The sequence below is a fragment of the Oryctolagus cuniculus genome, chromosome 16 (assembly GCF_051225735.1).
Source record: "Oryctolagus cuniculus isolate XC-2025 breed Fujian yellow rabbit chromosome 16, ASM5122573v1, whole genome shotgun sequence".
Classification (NCBI taxonomy): domain Eukaryota; kingdom Metazoa; phylum Chordata; class Mammalia; order Lagomorpha; family Leporidae; genus Oryctolagus; species Oryctolagus cuniculus.
The window spans coordinates 2,565,443-2,586,320 of NC_142882.1; the positions used below are offsets into that span (position 1 = coordinate 2,565,443).

General features: G+C 65.1%; 1 protein-coding gene across 5 annotated transcripts in view; it reads right to left on the bottom strand.

The window, feature by feature from the left end:
• Positions 1-3,735: 3,735 nt before the first annotated feature.
• Positions 3,736-20,878, bottom strand: part of RFX2 (regulatory factor X2) — a 71,689-nt gene continuing 54,546 nt past the window's right edge. For 4 of the 5 annotated variants that reach the window (XM_089316199.1, XM_070058730.2, XM_070058727.2 and 1 more), the window contains 13 exons: positions 18,069-18,143; positions 14,636-14,817; positions 14,238-14,357; positions 12,912-13,027; positions 11,676-11,794; positions 11,308-11,420; positions 10,754-10,908; positions 9,284-9,381; positions 7,547-7,696; positions 6,940-7,148; positions 6,162-6,315; positions 5,330-5,372; positions 3,736-5,123 (listed from right to left, as the gene is read on the bottom strand). In XM_089316199.1, the coding sequence (XP_089172325.1) occupies positions 5,014-5,123; positions 5,330-5,372; positions 6,162-6,315; positions 6,940-7,148; positions 7,547-7,696; positions 9,284-9,381; positions 10,754-10,908; positions 11,308-11,420; positions 11,676-11,794; positions 12,912-13,027; positions 14,238-14,357; positions 14,636-14,817; positions 18,069-18,143 (1,644 nt within the window). In that variant the 3' untranslated portion in view covers positions 3,736-5,013. The remainder of the gene's footprint in view (positions 5,124-5,329; positions 5,373-6,161; positions 6,316-6,939; positions 7,149-7,546; positions 7,697-9,283; positions 9,382-10,753; positions 10,909-11,307; positions 11,421-11,675; positions 11,795-12,911; positions 13,028-14,237; positions 14,358-14,635; positions 14,818-18,068; positions 18,144-20,878) is intronic. The other variant, XM_070058729.2, reaches the window with a different exon arrangement.

The window sequence follows — 20,878 nt, forward strand, 5'->3', positions numbered from 1 at the left end:
AGCCCAGCTCCCGGCGCCCGCCCACCCTGGGAGGCAGCAGCGAGGGCTCAAGGACCTGGCTCCCTGCTGCCCACGTGGGAGCCCCGGATGGAGCTCAAGGCTCCTGGCTTTGACCTCAGTGTGGGAAGTGGGCCAGCAGAGGAGAGGTCAGCCTATTTTTCTCAGCTGGGCACACGGATATGTCCAGGGAGCACACGCTCAATCAGTCGACGCCAGTTAGTGGCCGGTGCTGTGGCGTAGTGGGCTAAGCCTCCGCCTGCAGTGCCGGCATCCCATATGGGCTCCAGTTTGAGTCCCGGCTGCTCCACTTCCGAGGCCTGGGGAAGCAGTGGAGGATGGCCCAAGTGCTTGGGCCCTGCACCCGCATAGGAGACCCAGATGGAGCTCCTGGCTCCTGGCTTTGGCCATGCACTGTTGCAAGTAGGTAAACAAAGTGACCGCTTGGGTAGACAAGTTGGCCAGAGGTGTCCCTGGGAAAAGGAACAGGCTATGTCAGAGAGCTACCACTAGGCGGCGGCAGAGGACTGCGATGAATCAAACATTTGGCTCTAGGGGGTGAAAAATCAGTTCTTTTCCTGAATTTGCTAAGACTCAAAGGCTGCGTGGGGAGCCAGGTCGCGCGGCCGACGTGGGGAGTCTTGCGCAGGCCTTGGTTGCTGCCAAGGTTCAAACCCCACCTCTGGCGACCGTCAGTGCAGGGGAAACGTGCTGGGAGGTGGTGACGCTGCTCATGAGATGTAGGAGAAACGAGGGGAACCTGGGCAGCTCGGGGGGCGCTGGGAGCTGGAACCGCGCGGCAGGATCAGAAGGCGCCTCCCTGAGAACCCCCGGGCTCCCACAGCTTCCAGTCCCGTCATTCGCTGACATTTGTTTAAAAGGCAGAGCGAGAGAGATCTTCCATCTGCTGCCCCGCTCCTCAGATGTCTGCAAAAAGCCGAAGCTGGGCCAGGCTGAAGCCAGAAGCAAGGACCTCCATCGGGTCCTCCACGGGGCCCTCTTCTGCTGCCTTCCCACGGGCATTATCAGCAGGGAGTGGGATCGGAAGTGGAGCAGCCGGGACTCGAACCCGCGCTCTGATATGGGATGCTGGCTTTGCAACTGGTGGCTCAACTTGTTGTGCCACAATGCCCACCTCAAGCAATTCAGCTTTTAAAAGAGTCAATGAATGGGGCCAGCATTGTGTCACAGTGCATTAAGCTGCCACCTGCTACGCTGGCATCCCATGTGGGCGCCGGTTCCTGTCCTGGCTGCCCCACTTCCGATCCAGCTCCCTGCTAATGCAGAGACGCAGTAGAGGATGGCGGAGTGTTTGGGCTCCTGCCGTCCACGTGGGAGGCTCAGATGAAGCTCCTGGCTCCTGGCTGTGGCCTGGCCCAGCCCCGGTCATTGCAGCCATCTGGGGTGTGAAGCAGTGGATGGAAGAGTTCTCCTTCTCTGGAACTCTTTGAAAATATACAGATAATCTTTTTAAAAATCAATTTATTTGGAAGCAGAGTGACAGAGAACACACACACACAGGGAGACTGCTCCTCTGCTGATCGCTCCCCAAATGCCTACAACGGCCAAGGCTGGGCCAGGTCTCCATCCGGGTCTCCCACATGGACGGCGGGGCCACCTGCTGCCTCCCAGGTGCATCAGCAGGGAGCCGGGACTCGATCCCAGGCACTCAGAGAGGGGACGTGGGTGTCCCACGCGGCGGCTGAGCCACCCCTCAGCTGGGTTCTTAGGGCAGCGAGGCCGAGCACGCGGTTGGCTCTCCGCACCGCAGGCCCCTCGTCTTCGAGATGCCGAGACCAAGGGCACGCGGCCGGGGGAAGCCCGCCCCTCCCCGGACCTCCGCGCTCTCCCAGGCCTGCTCCAGCCAGGCTCACGCTGCAGCCCCGGTACCGGCCTCCCTGCTGCTCCCCACCCGCACTGATCCCTCTCCTTCCCCCAGGAACCGTCTCCCTCAGCACACGAGAGCTGGTTTTAAAGCCATGGCAAAGAGGCGTGCGTTTGGCACAGCGTGTAAGACGCTGCTTGGGACACCTGCATCCCACTCTGGGTTCCAGTCCTGGCTCCGCTTCCGATTCCAGCTTCCTGCTAGTGTGCACCCTGGGAGGCCGTGCGATCAAGGACTTGGGTCCCTGCCACCCACAGGGGAGCCCCCAGTGGGGTCCGGGGCTTCTGGCTGCAGCCTGGTCCACCCCTGCCTGTTGAGGGCGTTTGGGGAGCGAACCACAGGCTGCAAGACCCCTCTCAAGGAAGTAAAAACCGTGACATTAGGCTGTGAATGCTCTGCCTTTGTGGGGGGATTTTTTTTTTTTTAATTTATTTGAAATTTGAAAGGCAGAGTCAGAGAGACAGACAGAGACAGAGACGTGCGTTCTTCCATCTGCTGGTGCACCCCCCAGTGGCCAGGGCTGCTCCAGGCTAAAGCCAGGAACCAGGAACTCCTTCCGGTCTCCCACGTGGGTGGCGGGGGCCCCAGCACTTGGACCATCACCTGCCGCCTCCCACACACGTTAGCAGGAAGCTCTTTCGGAAGTGCACCAGCTGGGATTTGAACCGGTGCTCTGATACGTCACAGCTGGTGGCTCAGCTCGCTGTGCCACGGCCCCAGACCCTGCGAGGAGGTTAAAACTGTCACAGAGGCCAAGCGCAGCTCCTCTCTCTCTCTCCCCCGACCCGTGACACCGGCCTTCTCAGCCTCCAGAGCCGGGAGCCAGGGCCATCACCCCGATCAACGGCCAGGACCCGGGCTGTGACATCCTGTGACACCCGACCTCCTAACCTGGGCCACTGTCTCTCCCCCGCCTGCCTCAACGGGCACCTGACCCGCGTCCCTGCTTGCGGCTTCTTTGTGGCCCATCCACAGAGCCACGGTGGGCCGCCCTCAAGTCCAGTGTGGCTGACACCAGACAGCTGCCTCCCCACTCCGGGGACCCCCGCCCCGCCCCGCCCTCGCCACCTCCTCCCAGACACCCGCCTCCTGCACTCATTCGTGGGCGTGCTCACTGCTCTGCGTGGGAACAAGGACCACAGCCCTGCCTCCCCAGGCGCTGGTTCCCGGGAGGCGGGCCTGGACAGCCCGGGCCACGCCCTCATCAGCCTCTGAGACCCCCCTGCAGGGTCTCCTGCCTGCCCTGCTGCCCTGCTCGGTGGCCATGGCTGGAGCAGCCCAGCCACAAGGGCCCCGGAAGGGGCAGGAGAGTGTGGGGGGGGCCTGGAGCTGCCAGCGGGGGTGGGGAGGGGAGAGAGGGGCCTGGGCTGGGGGTGTGGGACACAGGCCTGGCACCTGGGAAGCTGCTTTGAGGGGCAACTGACGGACTTGCATCCGCCTTTCTGGAACATTCTATCCGAGGCCCTCCTCCTCCCTAAGGCCGTCCCTCCCTCTGCTGCCCCCCCCAAGCAGTAACCATGGCATCAGCTCAGCTGCCTGCCCCACCCCATCGAGTCAGGCTCTTCTGAGCTTGCCTACGTCTCAACACAGGGTCAAGGAATTGGGAAGTCTGGCCCTGTGCCGCAGGCACGGAGGAAGCCCTGGGCCCGGCCCTTACCCGGCGCTATCCGGGCAGGGCTGGGCAGCCTGGCTCGGGGCTGGCCTGGCCCAGGCTCCCGTGTGTGTGTGTGTGTGTGTGTGTGTGTGAACAGGTGCACCCGGATGCTTGTGCTGCCGACAGAGCGAGAACAGGGCTGTGACCCGGCGGTCACTCCAGGCCTCCTTGTGGCCCCTGCAAAGGACGAGACGGAGCCTAAGACAAACGCAGTCTGTATTGGTCACTCCGAGTGGGAGCCAAGAATACATTAACCGAGGCCGCGCGTGCCTCCCGGGAGGGGCGCGCCTCTCAGACATTCTTCTGTCTGCTTCCGTCCAGGTCTCCCAGGGCAAGACCAGACGAACGCTGCAGTTACCAGCGACTGTCTGCTTCTACCACGAGCCCGCCTCTGCCTCCCGGCAGCCCTGGCGCAGAGGCGGGCGCTTCCAGGCCACGGGAGTTGGCATTAGTACCTTCTGAGCGTCGGGAACGAAGTATTTGGGACTGAATATAGTGCAATAGACACATTCGTAAGCAACCTTCTAAGAACAATTAGAGCACAAAACTATGGTATGAACATTTTCCAAACAGAGAAACCACTGGGTCGCGCGGACGGAGCTCCCGGGGCCAGAGGCCGGGCTGTGTCTGCGAGCGGTTTGCAGGGAAGCCCAGGACGCGGCTGCGGGCAGCGGAATTCCGCTCAGGCCCTCGCGAGTCCGCAGTGCGGACTGTGAGGAGGACCCAAGGACTCGGCAGGGCTGGGGTGCTGGGAGGGCTCCCGCCGAGGGGGCTTCCTGGAAGCCTGGAGCCAGGCGCAGGCACGATGCCCGGGGGCAGAGGCTCCGGCCCCCGAACACACTCACTCCGACGCTGACCGTGAGCTTGGACTCCAAGCCCCCACCGTGCTGACGAAGCCTCTGGCTCTGCTGTCTAAGGACAGCGCCCAGTGCAGGGTCCCTTTCTGTCACTTGTTCTGCCGGACCGCGGACCCATGCAGGGCCGTGGCGAGGGCAGCCGCTTCCGGAGAAGCCTCTGGTACCTGGGACGGGGCTCCTGGCGCACCAGGGAAGGCCACAAGGGGCACACTGGGTGGGTCCCTGGTGCCCTTGGCCCCTCGCAGGACCCAGCGGGGAGTGGCTGCCCCTCCCTTCCAGGTTTTTCCTTTTTAAATCAAGGTGAGGTTTTTGGTACCTGCTGCAACCAAGGTGGGGACCAGCTCTCAGCGAGGCCCCTCCCTGCTCTTAAAGGGACAGGGACCAAGACCCCCACTGCCAGCAGGTGTGCTCAGGACAGGGCCCGGAGACCCGTGGGGGCACCGGGCACCCAGCAGACAGCCGTGGCGACCATCTCTCCTACAACATTCTCTCCTCCTCGGTGGGCACGCCCCTGGAGGCAGAGCGGACAGCACGTCCTGGAAGAGGCACTGCGGTGGAGCGGGGCAGTCCAGTCCTCAGGGCGCCGGGCGGGCGGCGTCTCCCGGAGCCCATGCTCCGTGCTAGACGCCCTGCAGGGGGTGGCTCGGCTCGCTGCGCTCCCGCTTCACCAGGGGCTCGCCCAGGCCGCGCTCCCCGGCCGCCTCACCGCCTCGCTCCTGGCTCACGTCGTCTGCAGGGCCACCGGGGGCGGGGGGAGAAGTGAGGGGTCAAGGCCTGGGGGAGCCGCAGCAGCCGTCCCCAGCCTGCCCGCCCACCCGGGAGGGTCTCTGGCCACGCCCTCCCTGGGCTCCAGCTTCTGGAGCCCCTGGCCCCCGGCCCCCCCCCCCCCCCCCGCACAGGGAGAGGGCGGGGCCAGGGACGCCAGCACACACCCACCTTTGTCCAGCAGCGTCAGCGACAGGGACGCGAGGTCGTTGAACTGCAAGAGAAACCCCGGGGTCAGGGGTGTCACCCTCCATGGTCACCACGGGTTTGAGTTTTGTAGGTGACTGGGCAGCTGGGGGCCACCAGGCCGGCTGGGGGTGGAGCCCGGGGCACTGGTGGTGGCAGGGACAGGGAGCACCTGGGTGCCCGCCGAGCCTGTGCCGGAGTACACCCCCTTCCCGCGGGTGCTGGGCAGGCTGTGGGGCCCCTGGTTCCCACGGCCACAGTGAGGGCCCAGAGCTCAGTACCCGTCCGACCCCGCAGTCACACCCCTAGGGACAGAGTGGAGATGCAGACGTGTGGACAAAGCCTCGTGTCCAGACGCGCCCAGCAGCGGGGCCGTGGCCGGGCCGCGTGGGCATGAGTGACTTGGAACGAGACCCACGCGCGGGGTTTCCCCCAGCGCCTCTCCATGAGCTTTTTCAAGACCCCAAGCTTCTGGTGTAGTGGACTAGCACACAGCCAGGAACAGGAACAGTGTGTGGGCCCTGGGGGACGCCACGCCCAGGGAGAGATGCAGACACAGAGGCCACGCCGTGTGGGGCTCCCCCGACAGGACGCGTCCCGGACAGGGGACTCCACTGGGACAGGAAGGGGGCGCGTGGTCACCGGGGGCTGGGGGAGGGGCCGAGGAGGGACCGGCCGCGGAGGTGAGCGTTCCTCCCGAGGTGGAATGTTCTGGAACCACTCAGAGGCTGCCTGTTGTGCTGTACTACACGGGCAGGACGTCCTCCAGGCCCGAGCGGGGTGGGGCGGAGGAGCTGGGGCCGGCCGGGCGCCTCACCTCGCCCATGACGGCGATGGGCGTCTCGCCGGTGGCCTGGGCCACGCGGTGCTCCACCAGGTAGAACATGTACTCGTCGTAGAGCAGCCGGATGAGGTGGAAGGAGCCGAAGCTGGCGGCGCTGCGCAGGGTCAGGTCCCGGATCACCATGGAGCTGCGGGCAGGGGGCACAGCCGCACGGCTCAGGGCGACGCGCTGTCCGCGGGGCAGCCTGGAAACCCCGGCGGCCCGGACAGCTGAGCAGCCCTGGGGGCCCGTGTCAGACCGGTGGGCAGAGGGCTGCCCTCTCGCCCCGCAGACCACATGGGGTGGGCGGGGCCCGGAGCGGTCGGCGACAAAGCCAGCGGCTGTGGGAAACAGCGCCCCCAGGTGGCCGCGCCGGCCTGCGGCTACTCGGGGATCCCGGCCGTGGGAACCCAGAAGCTGCGGGTCCCCCCGCCACACACACACACTGGCTCAGGCAGGGGGTAGGTGCTGGGGACACCGCAGGGGACAGAGCAAGAGGCCAGCTCTTGGGAACCTGTGGGACCGGGGAGGAGGCAGGCAAGAGCGTGGACAGCGGAGAGCCATATGCAGAACCAGGGCACCGGGCAGACGGTGACAAAGGCCACAGAGGCCACGCTGCTGGACCGGGGGCAGGAGGGTCTCTGAGGACGGTAAGCCGCGCGGCTGCCTTGGGGGAAGCTGGCATCGTTACCTCTGGCCTAGACACCTGCCGCTGGGCCCCACTGCCCCTGAGCCGCGCGGAGGCCCCTCCCCCAGGCCCCGCAGGACGCACCTGTAGAAGGACCACTTGAGCAGGAACTGGCGGGCGGCCTTGGGGAAGCTGGGGCTGCCCGCGTGCTGCTTCAGCACCTGGGTGACCACGCCGTCCAGCCAGCGCGCCCACTGGTCCAGCGAGCTCTGCCGCTGCAGGGTCAGCTTGAAGTCCTGCTCCAGCCGCTGCACCACGCTCTCCTCACACTGGCACACCCACGAGGCCTGCTCCTGTGGGCGCACGGGGCCAGTGACAGCCCAGGTGCCGCGCGGGTGGCTGACCGTGAGAGCGCCACGCCCACCTCCAGGGTCGGGGGCGGAGCCACAGGGAGCCTGCCCCGCCTCCGGGCCTCCAGCGCCGGCCTTTCTGGACCAAAGCCCAGAGGACCGAACACTGGGGTCGAAGCGCGGGCTTGCACCTGCACGCCCCCGCCCAGAGGATGGGGCTGTGCGACCGGCATTGGCCGGGATGCGGGGCTGGGACCCTGGTGGCCAGGAGCCTCCGAGGGAGGATGGGGCACTTGGGAGCCGGTGCAGAGGGCCCCCGCGGGGGCACTGGGTTCGGCGAGGGCCCAGGTGTGGGGGTTGCTGGCTTTCTGCAGGGGGGAGACCCCGTCCCCAGGAGGCACCTGCACGTTGGCGAAGTCCACGCGGTTGAGGTCGCTCAGCATCTGGTTGATCTGGGACGTGTTCTGCAGCACGGCGCGCGCCGCCTGCGCCAGGTGGTTCAGGGACGTGTAGCGCCGCAGCGTCTGCGCGAAGGCGCTCACCACGCCCACCTGGAACGCAGCCGGGTGCGGGGTGGGTGCGTGACTCAGCCATGGTGCAGGCAGGAGCTACAGCCAGGCCGCGCCTAGACCCTCACCACTGCCGTGTGACCAGGAGGGGGACACTTCATTGGCCCCTGGAGCTCACAGCTGGGCGTCTGGGAGGTGACTTCATGGGGGGGGGAGCCACCCGCGGGGTCAGCGTGGGACGGGCCGCCCAGGGCCCTCCCAGCGCCTGGGCCCTGCTCTCTGGAATCCACGCCTCCAGAACCATGAGCCAAAACAGACTTTTTTAAAAAAGAAATTTATTTATTTGAAAGGCAGTGTGACACACACACACACACACACACACACACACATGGTCTTCTGTCCGCTGGTTCACTCCTCAAATGGGCCAGGCTGCGGCCAGGAGCCTGGGACTCCAGCCGGGTCTCCCTCGAGTCACTCCTGCTCTCCCAGGTGTAACGGCGGTGAGCTGGCTCAGAGCCGGAGCAGCCGGGCCGGAACCGTGCTCCTCTGCGGGACTGCGGCGGTGCCCACCTCCTCCCCTACACAGGAGCCCGCCTCGGGGTTGCGGCGCGTTCCCGGCTGGGAGCAGCCACTCTGCTCTCTGGACTTGCTGTGGAAACCGCAGCTAGGGGGACGGGTGTCCGTCTAGGGGGACGGGCGGCCGTCCTGGGGCTCAAGCTCCCGCGGCCCAGCCTCAGCGCCGGCTACGGCGCACCCTGGGAGGCAGCAGTGCCGGCTCACATAGCTGGGCTTCCGCCAGCCACCTGGAGGCCTGCGTGCCGCTCCGAAATCCTGGCCTTGCCCGGCCCAGCGCCCGCTGCTGTGGCCACTGGGGCAGTGATGGGAGAGTTCTGTCAGTGTTGGTATCTCCACGCCCTGACTCTGCCGTTCTGGTCAACAAACAAGCAAAGCATTCCAGCCACTGGGAGACGCGGTTTGGGGCCTGGCCTGGGAGCGTGCAGGCGACCGTCCAGGGACCCCAGGGTCCTGAGGTCAACTCCAGAGCGCAGGCAGCGACCAGGCGCCCAGAGGCTGGCCCTGCCCTGAGCCCCAGCTCCTTGGGAGGTGGTCACGGCCGGTGCTGCGGCCGGGGTGTTTCAGCCGCCTCCTGCAGGGCCAGCCTCCCGTATCGGAGCGCCGGTTCGAGTCCCGGCTGCTTCACTTCCCATCCAGCGCCCTGCTGATGTGACCGGGAAGGCGGCAGAAGGTGACCAAGTGCTGGAGTCCCTGCCCCTGGCTCCCGGCTTCAGCCTGGCCCAGCCCTGGCCACTGCGGCCATTTGGGGAGTGACCCAGTGGATGGAAGATCTCGCGCTCCCTCTCCCCACCCCCACCCCGCCCCGTCACTCTGCCTTTCAAATAAACACATGCATAAAAAATAGAAAGGAGAGGTTCTCAGGGACGATGGGTACCCCGACTTTCCCCAGGGAGGCTGCCCCGCTGCATCTGACGTCCCGCAAATGCCCCTTCCACGAGGGGCACAGACACTGTGTTGTGAGTTGGCTGGAAACTGTCCCTCAGGCGCCAGCCGTGCTGGCCCTGTACCACCCAGGGTGCTCGGGTCCCTGGGATGGGGGCGCCTCCCCCTCACCTTGGTCTGGATGACACGCTGCGGGAAGTCACTCATGGCGTTTGTCAACCAGCCCTCCAAGCTCTTGGCAAAATTCCTGATGGCCTGAGTCAGGGTGCCTGGGAGGCACAAACCCTGAGTTAACCCAGGGCGGGGCAGGCAGGGGCCCGCCCAACACCAGCACCCGACCCCCACCCACGGAGAGCCAGGGAGCAGGGCCCGGGCTGTGGGGAGCTCAGCCGGGGGGTGGGCACCAGCACCGCTGCCCGGAACGGGGTGTCCGCTCCCCAGGGACACTGGGCTGTGGGTGGGGCCAGGGACGCTGCTGCACACCCTGAGGGTCCCCAGGGCCCGGGAGAGACCCCCATGTGCACGCACACCCCCTCCCAACTCTCAAGTTCTTGAGCGATTGCTGACAAGAAGCAAACCCTACTCAGAGCACTGAAAACCAGAAGCAAAACTTGGAGAAGGAGGCAGAGCCCCCGTTGACAGGCCCCCGAGACGCCGCTGGAGCCGTGTGCAGCCGCCGGCAGGCAGGTGCGCGGGAGACACCCGAGCTCCGCAACTCTCCAGGTTCTGCTGACAACAGAAAGGCAGGCCCAGCGACGGGCAGGTGGCCTCCGAGGCCCGCCCCAGCTGCCTGGTCCACCGTGGAGACTGTGGGGCACTTGGCACCACTGCCCCCTCGTGGCGGGCGTTGGTATCGCCACAGAGGGCAGGGGTCTCAGGAAGTCTCCGTGGGTCAGCCAGGCTTCTCTGTTTCTCTCGCTGTGCCCTGTCACTCTGACCCCACCTCCAGGGTCCTCTGGGGACCCCCACGGTGCTAGGCAGGCTGCAGCCACGACCCTGGCTCCCTCTCTTGGTGTGCCTGTTCTCAGCAAACAGCCCACAGGGCCTCCAGGCACTGGGGCACGGCGGGTGCTGACAAACGTTGGGACCAAGGTGACAGCAGCCCCATCTGGGGTTGTGACGAGGCCACCCCTCAGCCAGCCTGGGTGCCCTCCAAGGAACCTTCCAGAAACTGGGTCTGGTCTTGGCCTACTCCTGGCAGTGAGCTGACCACGGTCAGAGCCACTAACTGTGGCCTCCCCCTCCTTGCAGGTCTGGGTCAGAAACGGAGAAACATGGAGGCAAAGGAAAGCCTGTTCCAGCGACACCAAGCGGCCGCGGACGCACAGGGCAGGCGGGGAGGGGCGGCCGCGGCCCTGCGTGGGCCTCCGCACTGTCTACCAGAGCGCGGGGCTCCAGCCGCAACTCGGTGCCGGACGCCAGCTCCCTGCGCATGCGCACCCTGCGAGGCAGCAGTGAGGCCCGGGTGCCCGGCCCGCCACCCCCGTGGGAGCCCTGGACTGAGCGCCTGGCTCTGGCCTGGCCCAGCCCCCGGCTGCTTGGGTGTCTGGGGAGCGAACCAGCAGATGGAAGTCTCTCTCTGTGCCTTCTGAACGCCTGACTGAACACCCCGCGAGGCGAGGCGAGGCGCGGCGCGCTTACTGGGCACGGGCCGCAGCACGTCGGGGATCAGGATCTCCACGAGCGCCTGGTACAGGATGTGGTCGCAGCTCCTCATCCACTTGAGGATGGGGTCGTACTTGCACAGGGACACCAGCTTGTCCTTGGGGAGGAGCGCGCCTTCGGGCTCTTCGTCACTGCGGCCGAGGGGCGGGTTAGCGCGGCCGCCCCACCCCCAGCGCCAGCTCCCGGACTTCCACCCGCACCCCCAGCTCTTCGCTCGGACCCCTCTGCAGGCCGCAGGCCCGTGACACTCGGACGCCCCAAGCTTGGCCCTGTGGACCCGCGCCGCGCGCCCCTGCCGTGGCCACGCCCACTGCCTCAGTGCAGCTGCGCGAGGACCTCCCCTGGACTGAGCTCGGCCCCCTCCGACCCCTCCCTGCTGACCCTGACTTGGAAACCTGCGGGCCAGCAGCCCACGCGGGCGGCAAGGCGGCTCAGCCCCGGTCCCGAGCGCTCGCGCCCGCGGGGGCCAGCAGGTGGGTGGCGCCTGCGGGTTACATGGGCAGTGGGCAGCGGCGGGACAGGGCGGTCACCTGGCAGGGAGCGAGGCGGGGCCGTCGCTGGCCGGGCCTTTGGAGTTCCAGAAGGAAAGCCACAGCTTCTCAATGTAGTGAAACTGCAGGTTCACGACCACGTCCAGGGTGGCCTGGAAGCGAAAACCGAGGGTCAGGCGGCCGGCGGGGCGGGGGCACGAGCACGCGGCTCCGGGCGGCGGGGTGGGGGGGGGACACGAGCACGCGGCTCCGGGCGGCCGGGTGGGGTGGGGTGCGGGGGACACGAACACGCGGCTCCGGGCGGCCGGGGGTGGGGTGGGGTGGGGTGCGGGGGACGCGAGCACGCGGCTCCGGGTGCGGGGGCGGGCGCGGGTCTCTGAGGCGCCCCGGGGGACGCGGGCGGTCACCTCGCAGTGCCGTCGGTACGCCAGCTGCAGCGTCTTCACGTCCTGCAGCGTCACGCTCCCCTGCAGCAGCACGCTGCCCAGGTCGGGCGCCGGGAACTCGGGGAACACGTGGGAGACGTCTGCGGGCGACGCGGGGAGTCGGCAGTGGGGCTCTGCCCGCTGCTCCCACGCGCGAGCCCTGGGAGGCAGCAGCCAGGGCTCAAGGGCTGGGGCGCCTGCACCCGCGTGGGAGAGCCGGCTGGAGTTCTGGCTCCTAGCTCTGCACTCAGCAGCTCCGCGGGGTGGCCAGCTGACCGGACCCCTGGGCAGGAGGCCGGTGGCAGCGCCCCCTGCAGGGACCTCCGGAGACGGCTGGATCCATCCATCCTGCAAGGGGGCCAAATCCTGCCGCGCCCCCTCCCCAGTTCTCAGTGACCAGGGTCACCGACCACGCCCGGGTGCCGTGTGCGGGTATTCTCATATCTCGGGGCACCAGAGAGAGGGCCTATCTAGAACTTTCTAACTTTTTTACTGGAAAAGTTTTTTAAAAGATTTATTTTATTTATTTGAAAGGCAGAATTATGGAGAGATCTTCCATCTGCTGGTTCACTCCCCAGATGGCTGCAATGGCCAGTAACGGGCCAGGCTGAAGCCAGGAGCCTTGAGCTCAACCCACGGCTCCCACGTGGCTGCAGGGGCCCAAGCACTGAAGCTGTTCTCCGCTACCTTCCCAGGCCACAGCAGGGAGCTGGATCGGAAGTGGAGCAGCCGAGACTGGAACTGGGGCCCATATGGATGCCCGCGCTGCAGGTGGTGGCTTAGCACGCTACACTACAGCACCAGCCCCTGAAATATTTGTTCTCCTGCACTTGGAAGGCAGACACAGAGAGAGAGGGTGGGTGGGTGGTCTTCCATCTGCTGACTCACTCCTTGAATGGCTGCAGTAGCCAGGGCTGGGCCCTGCGGAAGCCAGGAGCCAGGAACTCCATCCAGGTCTCCCGCGTGGTGGCAGGGACCCCAGTACTGGGGCCATCACTACTGCCTCCTAGGGGGTGCCTTAGCAGGGAGCTGGAGGTGGAGGTGGAGCCGGGACTCAAACCCAGGCCCTCTGATACGGCATCCAGGCAGGGCCTAACCACTGCGCCCACTGCCCGGCCCCAGAACTGTTCCCAACCCCTGGCTGAACACTGCCGGCGCCGCCAGGCGTGAGCACCCGCCAGGGCAGCGCTCCCCGGGGCGGGGGCTGGCGCCGCTCACCTATGTACTGCTGGTGGTGCTGGCTCTGGGCGGCCGTGGCCTGCTCGGGCGTGCTGTGCAGGCTGCTGTGGGCACTGCTGTCCCCAAGGCTGTCCGTCTTCTGGGCGGGCCGATACCTGGGCGGGGACACATGGTCACCACGAGGCCCGCACAGCCCAGCCTGGGATGGCCCGAGGGCAGGGCACCGCGCAGGGGTCAGCTTGCGGGGTTGTGCTCCAGGAAACACAACACAGCCGTGTTTACGTGTACAATTCCGTGGCGTAAGCACATTCCCAAGACGGCACGGCCATCACCACCATCCGTCTCCAGAAATTCTCATTTTCCCATGCGGAAACTCTGCCCCGTGAGACGCCCCCAGCCCCCCGGCGCTACTTCCTGCCCCCGTGCATCCCACAATGGCAGGGACCTCCTAGGAGTGGACTCCCACAGGGCTTGTCCTCGTGTGTCTGGCCTGTTTCCTGAATTCCATCCACCTCGGAGCAAGGTCAGACTTCCTTCCTTGGAAAGGCTCAGCACTGGCCTATCGTGTGGACGGGCTACACTGTGGGCACACCCACCCACCCATCTGCCACCCATCCCTCCACCCAGCCACCCAAACATTGTCCATCCGCCCAACTATCCATCCATCCACCCGCCCACCTACACATCTATCTGTCCATCCATCCTTCCACCCGTCTATCCGTCCACCCATCTGTCCATCACCCAAACACCCATCCGTCTATCTGTCCATCATCCATCCACCCAAACACCCATCCGTCTATCTGTCCATCATCCACCCATCCACCCATCCGTCTATCTGTCCACCCATCCACCCATCCACTTACTCTCTCGCCCGCCCCCCGCCCAGGAATGCGTCCGCCCGTGTCTGCACGCCCCGTGGAGCATGGGCTGCCCAGTGCAGGGATGTTTGGAGAGCTCCGTCCTTGGCGGGGTTTGTCCCCGTGTGAACGCCCTGGACGCTCACAGACTCGGATGGCTACGGCACCTCCAGGCACTGTCTAGCCGGTCTTACAGGACAACCATTGCACGTGTGGTCTACTGCCCGGAACGTGACGCGGCACACGACCGTGCCAGAGCCCGAAACCGCCCTGAAAACTAACGGCTGGTTTTGCAAAGGGTCAAGATGTGAGAAATCTGTGAGCTGCTGGAGCGGGTAGCCCAGCCTCGCTTCGCCCTGCCTAGAGGGGACTGTGGCTTCCCCAGGACGCAGGCCACGGGGGTGGGGGTTCCCACACACACACCTCCCCCACCCTCTCCAGGGCAGACCCCGTCCTCAACCTCACACTTGGAGAACCTGTCCGGGCCGGCCTCGGCCGGGTCACCCACCTGGGCTTCTGGTGCGTGGGCTGCTGCCGCATGGCCATGTACTGGGTGTCCTCCTGGAGCCGGTTCAGGGGCGAGTCTGGCTTCAGCCGGATCCCATAGTAATGATACTTGGAGTTACCCCTGGAAATCAGGCAGGCCGGCGTCAGCTCCCCCGACCCGCGTCCTGACGGCAGCGGCGTGGCTTCCATGGCCACTCTGGCACTAGGTTTCCTGAACCCCGGGAGGCACTGATGGGAGACTGCAGATGCACGGAACTAAGCCCTCTAGGGCTTCAGCCCACGCACACTCGGAGCGGCTCCAAGTTCACCAGGGGCGGCTGGTGGCCCTGTGGCTTCCAGCAATCCTGCGTCTGGGTGAGGAAGAGGGCGGCGGGCGCCAAGGGGGTCCCGGCTACCCACCTGGTGCCCAGCCGCCGCGTGCGCAGGCCCATGAACACGGAGCGGATGAGCTTCCCGAAGGACGCGGCGTTCACCGGGTCCAGCTTGTGCTCCTGGCAGTGCCGGAGGTAATGGTTGTACAGGGAGCTCCGCGGCAGGCTCACGCCTTCGGCAGTTTCGTAATTGTCCAACAGCCACTGCAGCTGGGCGGAGAGAGACAGGACCGCGCGTTAGTACCCTGGAGGGCACGGAAACACCCACTCGGGCTCACCCAGAGGACGGCGGTGGCGAGGACAGCCGCGTCTGCGCCACCTCGTCTGCCATCTCTCACGGCAACCGAGCGCTGCTGTTTCATCCTTCCCACGTCAGGCCCGGCAGGGTCAGTCCTCACGCATGCACACGCCACCACACGTGCGCACACGCCACCACACACGCCACCACACGTGCGCACACGCCACCACACACATGCACACACGCCACATGTGCGCACACGCCACCACACCCCACTACACACACGCCACCACACATGTACACACGCCACCACACACATGCACACCCCACTACACACACATGCACACCCCACTACACACACAAGCCACCCCCACACCTGCAGCAATGGAGAAACTGGAAGATTAAAGGAAGCCTCCCGAGACCCATCAGCACGGCGCTCGGTGTTTAGGGTTGACAATGAACAGAGGGACCCACGTGTACCCATTTCCCCGACAGCCGGAGGCAAAACAGAGATTTAATAAAACACCTAAAGGCGAGTCCAAAGGCTGGCGAGAGTCTGGAGCTGAGGCCCTGGCTGGAGGTCAAGGTCAAGTCAGAGGTCTGAGAACCACCCACCCAAACCATGGGGCAGGTGCTGCTCCCGCTGCCCCGCGTGACCTTCACGGTGGCTGGGGGAGGCAGGAGCCACGTGCACGGAGCAAGGCTGAGTCCTGCCTGTGCGTCTGTCCCCTACCGCAGACCAGCTGGGAAGGACGGAAGCCTTGGGCTCCTTATGGAAACACAGTTTACTAGGTGGGGCCCAGCAGCTCCTCCAGCGGAATGACAGACCTGGAGACACGGTGGCAGTCGGAGGTGGGATTGCTCTCTGGCACTGAGGGCAGAGGACGGCGTCTCGGGAGCTGGGGGAGCAGGGTGCTGAGCCTGCCTGGGGAGGGCTGACAGGAGGGCCCCACCCTCCAGGCTGGGCTCCTGCAGACAGGGTCTCGGCTCCCGGCCCTCTCCCAAGGCTGCAGCTGTGCGCCAGTCTCTGTGCACGGTCGGATCTGCGCCCTCAGCCATCGGGGAACCCGGGGAGCAGGGAGCCCACGCCTCGGAGTCGGCCCCCGGTCTTGTCACTGGTGGCCTTGGTAGGCACCTCACCAAGCGCTCTCCTGCTCCCCACGCCCGGCCTGGCCGCCATGACCACATCCGGCCTCTGCAGCCTTCCCTGCCTCGCTCTGGGGAAGCTGGGTGACTCGGAACTGGGAGGTCAGCAGGTGCTGTCCCTTCCTCACCCTGCACTGCCCTGATGCTGTCTGGGCGGCGCCTCTCTGCGGCCACCGGGCACGGCCCTGGCCTTGGCGCTGGAGGAGCGGGTCCTCTCTCTGCCACCGTCCCCTCGACTTTCACTCGGTGCAGAGTCTGGGCGAGCAGCGGCTGCCCCATACTGGGCCCTCTGAGCTTGTGCAGGATCGGGGCTCGCACTGCTTTATTTACTGCGGGCCCCTCCCCACCCCCAGGTCCTCAAGAGCGCCCTGTGAGGGCAGAGGCAAAGCTGGCTCTGTCACTGTGCGGCCCAGGGTCTTGGAGATGCTTCCAGAACAGGCTGGGAAAGCCGGGCTGAGCCCAGGCACTCGCTGTGGGGAGCAGGAGGCGCCATTGCTCAGGGCAGCCCAACGTCCCAAGGGCCTGAGTGCCAAGGTGAGCTGGGCAGAAGCCAAATGACCACAGGAGGCTAGGCTTGGCGGCCGCAGGCTACAAAAAACCTTGGGCCAGGAGCCCGGGAGCTGGAGTCTCGAGCCTGTCCACCAGCCGGAGGTGACCAGTCGCAGGTCAGAAGCAAGGCCTGGAGAAGGCGACCACCTCCGCGCATCGCCGCCCCTCTGCCCGTGTTCTGTGCGTCAAGAGGAGGATTCTTCGCCTGGGTAAGGAGGGAGACGCTGATGTGGACAGATGCATGGTGTCTTGATGACGCGTTCTTCCCGCTGAGTGGAAGGTAACTGGGGACAGGACTGACCCAGACAGACCCTCAGGCAACCGCGGGTCCCATCTCCTCTCCGTGCACCGATGAGTGACCCCAAGGGGAAGCGGACTAGAACTGAATGATGGGGCCGGCGCCAGGGCAGAGGGTGAGGCCACTGCCTGCAGTGCCGGCATCCGACATGGGCACTGGTTCGAGTCCCGGCTGCTCCACTTCCGATCAGGCTCTCTGCTGTGGCCTGGGAAAGCAGTGGAAGATGGCCCAAGTCCTTGGGCCCCTGCACCCACATGGGAGACCCGGAAAGCTCCTGGCTTCAGGCTGGCGCAGCTCCAGCCATGTGGCCAACTGGGGAGTGAACCAGCAGATGGAAGACCTCTCTCTCTCTCTCTCTCTCTCTCTCTGCGTCTCCTTCTCTCTCTAACTCTGACTTTCAAGTAAAGCTTTATTTGGACATCAGCCATCACCAGAGTCTCTGAGGGGTCAGCGGTAGGACCGGGTGCAAGCAAAGTCAAACCCCACGCCAAGGGTGGGCGTGTGTGCCTGGGGAGGGCTAACAGGAGGGCCCCGCCCTTGGGGCTGCCCCCCCCCCCCCGGCTGGGCTCCTGCAGACGCCTACATGGAAGGAGGAGTCACGTGCAAGGGGCAGGTTCGAGGAGCCATGCCCTCCCCCCGCCACGTCATCGCCCGGGACGGAGGGCCTGAGCAAGTGCCTCGTGCAGTCCCCGCTGGCCACCGAGCTGCCCGGAGCCAGGGCTCCCCCAGCTTCCTGCACAGGCCCTACAGCCACGGGTCTTCTCCCTCAAGGCAGACAACGGCCAAGAACCTCCGATCGCTACAGCCGGCAGCTCTCAGTTGCTGCTACCCTTTGCTCAGGTGACCAGTCCCTTACAGCCTCGAAGCCAGGAAAACTGGGCTTCCCGATCCCTTTTTGTGGTTGCCCATTTCGGCGTTTGTTGTCTTTTTCGCGTGCGGCTGCACTGCCGGGCGCTTCCGCGGGAGCTCGCCTGCACTAAAGAGTCCCCGTGACACCCCGGCCGGGCGGCGTAAAGAGTCCCCGTGACACCCCGGCCGGGCGGCGCCGCCTCCTCTCCGCGCGCAGACCCTGTCTTCACCGTCCCTCCCTGTGGAAGGAGACGCTCGCTCGCTCGCTCGCTCCCTGCACACTGCTGGGCTGGGTCTCTTGCTCCCTCTCTGCCCTCCGGCGTCCTCGCCCTGTCTGGTTTTTACGCCACGAGCAGCCCGCCGAGGCCGACACACACTTACATGGCTGTTGAGTAAACCGCTTTTGTGTGATGTGATTCCTTCGCTTTTTTGGAGGTTTTCAATCGCCATTTCAAGCTACAGAAAATGTGTGCAGAGACAAGACAAAACAAAACGGGGGAAAAGGAAATCAGATGGTTAGCATGAGCCAAGGTCTGCTGTTACTAACATCCAAATAACGACTGCAGCTCCTCAGAATCACACAGGGCAGGTTCAGTGGTGAGCCCAGAGCCGAGCGGGGCGGGCCAGTACAAGCAGTAGGCTCAAGTCACAGGGTCAGAACTCGCCACCGCACTTCAGTTAGGCCGCCGGCAGCAGCGCCGGCGTCCCACACTGGAGCACCTGTTCGAGTCCCGGCTTCTCTGCTGTGGCCTGGGAAAGCGGTGGAGGACGGCCCAAGTGCTTGGGGCCCTACCACCCACGCAGGAGACCTGGATGGAGTACCTGGCTCCTGGCTTTGGCCTGGCCCAGCCCTGGCCATTGTAGCCACTGGGGGAGCAGACCAGCAGATGGAAGACATCTCTCTCTCTCTTTTTGTCACTTTGCCTTTCAAATCAAATCAAATCGATCTTAAAACAAAACAAACCCTCTGCCACTGCACTGGGACAGGATTGGCAGGTGCCCAGGCACAGCACGCTAATCGGCAGTCACTCTGCTGCTTGGAGAATCAGACGAACAAAACCAAAGATGTCAATGGTCTTGACCTCCCAGCCAGCCTGTCCTGACACATAGTCTGAGGTCTCCTTGCTGCGCGCTTCGGGAAAACACCACCAAGGCCCAAGACACACACAGGCCCTGCCATGGGCAGGTGTAGGCCCGGGGCCCCTGTGCAGTCACAGTGACCAAGCCCGGGTGTTTGTGGAGTGAGGCTGTGCGGAAAGGACATGGAGTCCTGGAAGCAGTCGAGGGAGCTGAGGGCTGGACTTCCAGAGGGTGGGCAGGGCTGTGAGCTGGGCGCACAGGGCCAGGTGCAGGGGTGCTGGGCAGGCCTACGCCCAGCCAGAAGCACCAGCCGCACATGGCCCCCACGTCTGCACTTGTTGAACTTGACCTAGCTCACGTGTGGAAGTCGGGAAGTGACGATCTCAGTCATCGTGACAGAAAAGACCAGGAGCGTAAATGCAGGCGCACTTTGATTTTCCCAAAGCACCCCTGGATGGCAAGGACTTCTGCACGAGGCAGGCCCAAGGTGGCTCCACAGCCCGGGCCCCCAGAGCCAAGCTGGAGAATGGTACTGCCTCTGGAGGCCTCTTCTGCCCACAGAGGGTCTTCTCGCATTCGCCACGCCTGCCACAAACCAGGGAAGGTGCCAGGGTCCCTTCTCCCAGGGCCCGGGTGAGGGAGAAGTAAACACACACGCGTCCCTGAGCCTTGCCCTGTGGCCATGCAGACCCACAGCCTGGGCAGGGAGGTACACACGCCCGCCCGGGCCTGGGGGCAGAGTTCAGGACCCTCTGGAAGCCCCACTCCCAGGTGGCCTTGTCGGGTGCACAGCACACTGGGAAGGGCAAGAGAAGCCACTATATGTCTGGCATAGCGGGTCTCAACCATGGAGCCTCCTCTCCCCTAGAGCTAGAGGGGCTGCGAGGCGCCACACGCGCAGAGGGGAGCAGGAAAAGAAGTCCTGCTGGGGCGTCAGTGCTGTGTCTGTGTGGAAACGTTGTACAGTACCCCAAAAATGTGCAAGGGGTCCAGCAGTCCACATCAATCAAAAGTGGCACACATATACCATAACAAAGAAGAACTGAAAGCCAGCACACCACTCACCCAGCTCCGAAAACCTGGAATGCGTACGAGAGTCCAACAGTGCGGGCTGGGGCCCCTTGCCGGAAGCCAGCCACCCTGCATTTCCCAAAACCTCGCGTCCACGAACTCAACCGACTGCGACTGAACGAGCTTGTTAAGGGGCCGGCACTGTGGCGCAGCGGGTTAAAGCCCCAGTCTACAATGCCGGCATCCCATATGGGTACCAGTTCAAGTCCTGGCTGCTCCACTTCTGACCCAGCTCCCTGCTATGGCCTGGGAAAGCAGTAGAGGATGGCCCAAGTGCCTGTGTGGGAGACCCGAGGGAAGCTCCTGGATCCTGGCTTTGGATTGGCCCAGCTCTGGCCGTTGTGGCCAGTTGGGGAGGAGCCGGCTGATGGAAGACCTCTCCCTCTCTGCCCCTTCTTCCCTTTCTGTGTAACTCTGACTTTCAAATAAATAAATAAATCTTAAAAAAAAAAGCAGACCTGCAGAGGCGGGGAGAGGACGGGGGAGCGTGAGGACGGGTCGGTGGCTGCGTCTCAGCCCGAGGAGCAGAGGGGAGAGCGAAGCCGGGACTCCGCCAAGCACGTGAGAAACACTACACGAGTCGGGGAGGGAGGCTCCGAGCGCGCCTGGGGATACAGCGGCTGCCAACCTCCCACGTTCAAGTCTCCACAAACCTCGAGACAGGTGACCATCAAACTGCGGACGCATCGCGGATGCAGGACCTGGTCAGAGCGACGGCCAACCTCAGCGGGAGCGGCGGAGGCCGGGGCAGTGGGGCGCCCACACCACAGATTGTCACCCAGTCACAAGTGGCATGGAGCCGGCGCGCCGCAGCCTGGACGACCGCTGGAGCCACGGAGCCACGAGAGCTCAGCCCAGAACTCGCAGCGCGAGGCTCCTGTCAGGAAACGCACGGCACGGGCAGGTCCCAGGGACGGGGCGGGGCCGTGGGGAGCGACTGCCACAGGTGCTGGGGTCCTCTGAGCCGGTGGAATGTTCTGGAACCAGAGGTAGGTGCTGGCTGCACGGGGAAGGTTCTGAATGCCACTACTGGCGCACTT